Source organism: Branchiostoma floridae, chromosome 12, assembly GCF_000003815.2.
Source record: "Branchiostoma floridae strain S238N-H82 chromosome 12, Bfl_VNyyK, whole genome shotgun sequence".
Classification (NCBI taxonomy): Eukaryota; Metazoa; Chordata; class Leptocardii; order Amphioxiformes; family Branchiostomatidae; genus Branchiostoma; species Branchiostoma floridae.
The window spans coordinates 20,576,363-20,581,291 of NC_049990.1; the positions used below are offsets into that span (position 1 = coordinate 20,576,363).

Sequence of the window (4,929 nt, forward strand, 5' to 3'; positions counted from 1 at the left end):
CTCGAAGTTGAGATGGATAACATTAGCACTGGCTCTTTCAACGTTTTTATTTGTTACAGATACTTATGATTGAAGAAATTTCTTTTACTAAGTGTTAGAGTATCATCTGCAGCGATTGTGTAAGAGATGCTGAACATGTTAGCTCAGTCCACTTTCCCGGCCACCATTTATGTAAAATGGTCTCGTTATCCCATCAGGATCAATTTCAGTCATTTCCTCCTATTTAGAGAATACATGTATGTATGTATGATTAAACTGAGCCATTACAGGCGCACACATTAAGTGCATGATGGCACGGAGTCCCGGACACAGTCCGTACTGGTCCTCATGTGGGGAAAGAAAGACAGACAGGTAGACAAAGACACGAACACAGAGGGAGAGAGAAATTAAAGAACATGAGAGGGACCGAGACAACCAGAGTGACAGAAACACAGTGCGAGAACTGGGACTGTGTGAGAGAGAGACAGAGACGGAGAGAGACTGATACAGAGACAGGGAGAGAGAGAGAGACATAGAGAGAGCACATTGGATAGAGGGAGAAATTAAAAAGTGATGGAGGGACAGAGCGAGACAGAGAGAAAACACAGAGAGACAAAGAGATAGAGAGAAAGAAAGAGCTTCGCAGCTCTACTCGTACCAAGGAAATGTTCACGGAATCATAAGTAGCCGGTGTTGCAGGCATTACTTCTTATAACACAAACTGTAGTCTCATGTACTCACAACTGATAATTTATTTTTCGGGCCACGGACACCTTCCTTCAACATGCACAGATACGTCTATGTAGATACACGCACATATAAAGATACAGTACACATATATTGATACTTAAAGACGTTATTGGGCCGGTCAAAATAATGTTTTCTGCATACCGATATTTGTTGCATGACTGTTTAGAACAAATACGAGGCCTAGCTATAGGAGCTATGAAACCTTTTAATACCGTCCAACATCTGCTAGGAGATGATCTGTCATCATTTCCAGCCTCCTGGCCGGACCTCAAACTGTGGGAAATTATCCTTCAGTTCCCGGGGCTACAATTACGTCCAATTTGACATTATATCGGGGCACGCAGTGACCTGTAATGGTCATTAATCATAGCGGGGAGTGTCGTTCAAAAGGCCATTTCTGTCACATTTGTCTGAGTTACAAAAAAGAAAAGTAAATAGAAAACTACTCTCCAAGCAGAGGTTAGGCTCCGACTGTTTTTTTTTTTTACGTTTTTAGTCGTTTTTCTGGGATTTCTATTTTGTACTCTTTCTGGATGCCTCGCCTCTGCTTGGAGAGTAACAGAAAATATAATAAGGAGCTACTTATTGAAAAAGATACTTATTGAAAAAGATTCGTCACCCAATGATTGTCCTTGAAATTAAGCACTTAGAAGATAGACCAAACTGACTGTAACATTGACGTTGTAATCCTAAAAGTAAGAAAGTGAAAGAAAACTACTTGTAGAAGTGAATACGTGTGTAGATTAATCCAGATGCAAAGATATTGAGAACGATCTTATGATATAGCGCCACCTTAACTAAAGTATCATTTCTTGTGACAATGTTTGTGAGCTTAGAGGCTTGGTAAAGTTCGCGAAACATATGTATAAAATTACATTTTGAAGCAACACAATCTATTGCACCTACAAACGTTGAAAAGAGTGCAAACTTCAAGCAATGTCAGCGAATGAACGTATCTCTTCAACACTGTTTTGATATTATTTTGATGAAAGACTTTATAAGGTGTACGTGTACTTCTGTCTAGCAACTGTTTGTGACTTGCCAGAGTACACTCCTCTGAATTGACCGCTGGCTCAATCATTTTGTAGCAAGCGAAAGGATTGAGCCTGCGGTCACTACGGAGAATGGTACTACCCCTGTCACATTATCCACGATCTTCGGGTGTATCGATGGAAGATCGATCGGCCATATCTAAGATCGACAGAGGGTTGCGCGTATTTTTCACCTGAAAACCGTCCCTGTCACATATAAGCCATACTCTGTACCTTGTACAATTGTTGTGCAATAAAGTTGTTATTGTTAGCGAGGCTCGGGCGATGGCCGCAGAATCGTCGTCTGATCGATTTTCGCCAAATGTGACAGGGGTATACTCAGACTAGTTTGCGACAGTCCATACAGACTTTTTTTTTACATAAATATGTATAATTCTCATATAACCGATCCTGTCTGCCCGTATTTGATATAGAGTTAAGTATAGAGTCGGTGTAAGGACGTATACATACTGTCCACGTACCAATTTGTTAGCAGACCAGCTGCTCAAACCTATGCCTTACAGCATTATGCACCGTTATTAGCGCTAACAATAGCAAAAATCAACAAGCTATCACTGCCCTATTGTCCCCACAGATGTGGCGTGATACCGTATTTGTTTTCTCTCCACAAAGCAGTGGAGTTAGGGACTGGCCTGGAGCGGGGTTCGGGATAAATCATTGTTTTATGACGTGTACACAATTGTGGATGACGCGTCACTGTGTGGGTAATCGTTGATGAGTATTTGTGCCCATTCGGAATGCCCAACAAGCGGAAAATGCGTATTGATTGGACTTTACTAGCGCCTGAGTACATCCAATTTGTCCATTCTTGTTTCATCATTATCTGATTTATGATTTAATTAGCGCAAGGCGTTAGGTTTTTTTTTTTTTTGTCTGTAGCGAGAATAAGTCGTTAAAGTAGATATCTCACTGAGCTGAGGTACATTGGCGGCGGTTGCTGCAGTCGATCCATTTGACAGATTCAATCCAGATTTCAAATTTGACTTCTTTTAGTTATGTTTCCTGTGTCATCTCATGTTAAGGTTAAACTTTTGATTCACTCGTTTGGCAGTATGATTATATGTTATCTGAGTTAAATCTCTTTTTGTAGAATCTTTATGTTTTTGCTATTTAAGTAATTTGGTTTCATAGAACCTTATGTATTGTTATGTTATTGAAGTTAATTTTGTTTTGTGAACTTTATGTATGACTTATGTTCGGGGTTTTCCCCCCAGGGGGGCTTTGAAAAACGCCGTCAGGCGATATGCTATCACCCTGGTTGAATAAAGAATAAACAAACAAACAAACAATGGGGGCGGGGGGCAATTTTTCATGGGGAGTATTTCTACATGGGGGGGGGGCACTTTTTCATGGGGGACATTTCAGCATGGGGGCACTTTTTCATGGGGGACATTTCAGCATGGGGGCACTTTCTAATGTGGCACCTTTCCGCATGGGGGGGTACATCTTCATGGGGGACATTTCTGTATGGGGGGGGGGGGGCATTTTTTCATGTGGGACATTTCTGTATGGGGGGGATATTTTTTCATGGAGACATTTCTGCATGGGGACACTTTTTCGCGGGGTACATTTCTGCATGTTTTCATGGGGATATTTCTACATGGGGGACATTTTTCATGGGGGACATTTTTGGGTCGGTGCACGTAACTCATGTTTTGCTTGCCAAATGGACTGAAAGACAAGCAAGTACCGTACAGAGAGTATCGTACACATTTGCTCATGACCCATTGAATGTTCTCAAGTCCAAGAACCACATCACCAATCTCTCTTTCGTCAATCAATATTTATTGTGACCAATTCCAGATAAATCCTTCCCAAACGTATTAATTTAAACCTTTATGTCTCCACTGGTTGAAGTAAACCTTTTTTCGTGCTTTACCAATGCGAGGGATAGGATACGTCTGAAACTACTCCAGGGGGACAGCTAGAAGCGAGCGTGATGAACGGCTCTAGTTGCGGGACATGGTGTTATCTATCCACTGCCTCAGGTTGGTGACGCGAGCGTACACGCCTGGGTAGGAGGTGGAGCACCGGGAGCTTCCCCAAGACACAACTCCGACCAGGTTCCAGGCACCGTCCTTCTGGCACACCAGCGGGCCGCCAGAGTCACCCTGGGGGGAATGCAAGACTCTTAGTTAGGCTTAGGTCCCAACATTGCACCGGTGTCTGTCAGGGATGCAACGCTAGTTCACCTAAATCCGTGGGGTAACCTAGATTCGTTGTTGTAAAAAAAATGGTGTTTAGAAATTACAGGTTAACGACGTGGGTTTCAAATGTCAACATTTTCAAACTATTGCAGTGTAAAAGTACCTTCCATCGACTTAACGATCCCTAATTAATACCCTATTTTTTTTATATACAACGGATATAGGTTACCCTACTGATAAAGGTGAACTCCGAAGCCATACATTTTCCCGATGGACACACGGGTATAGGTAAAGGCGCCTCTTTGTTACCAGGTATACAGGTTGCAGTCTCGAGGTATTGCAGTATTTCAACTTAGACGGGCGAAATTTACCACTGAAGATAGCATGCCTTCTACAGTACTAGCAATACAGGCTACTGACTTTGGATCAACCTTCCTAGCCAGTCTACGGTCATCTCACATCCTGTCAATCCGCGCCATTCAAATGATTACGGACACACATCAGCACAAACAAACAAACAAACAAAAACTGACTAAAAGCAATACTTCCTTTTTCATGGAAACGCAACTAGTCATATTTCCAAACCTGGGCCCGGCCGGGTAGCTTTCGGGAACAAAAAGTATGATATAAAAGACACCAAACCGCACAAGACATTAAGAGAAAAGCCGTGGCATCATATGTACGTTTTTACGTATAAATTTCCAATTTTCGTTTCCGCAAACAGCCCGGCCGGGGCCCTGTTTGGAAATTGTGACGTAGGCTGAACTTGTACTCACCATGCAAGAAGACGAGGACTCGGCCCCAGCACAGATCATACGGTCGGTGATGTAGCCGTTCCAGTAGGTCCGATCACAATACTGAGTGTCCAAGAGCGGGAGCTCCGTCTGCTGTAGTAGGTTAGGGGTGTTTTGGTCTACCAACCAGAGAAAATCAATCTTTATTGTACAACGATTGCAACGGATACAGTGCATGTCAAGGGGTGTGCCCTAATACCACAACGA

The 4,929-nt window shown here is 42.6% G+C and overlaps 1 protein-coding gene across 2 annotated transcripts in view; it reads right to left on the minus strand.

The window, feature by feature from the left end:
• Positions 1 to 3,545: 3,545 nt before the first annotated feature.
• Positions 3,546 to 4,929, minus strand: part of LOC118427714 (chymotrypsinogen A-like) — a 15,892-nt gene continuing 14,508 nt past the window's right edge. Inside the window, exons 7-8 of one of the 2 annotated variants that reach the window (XM_035837628.1) lie at positions 4,705 to 4,841; positions 3,546 to 3,892 (exon numbers count right to left, since the gene is read on the minus strand). In XM_035837628.1, coding sequence (XP_035693521.1) covers positions 3,731 to 3,892; positions 4,705 to 4,841 — 299 coding nt within the window. In that variant the 3' untranslated portion in view covers positions 3,546 to 3,730. The remainder of the gene's footprint in view (positions 3,893 to 4,704; positions 4,842 to 4,929) is intronic. The other variant, XM_035837627.1, reaches the window with a different exon arrangement.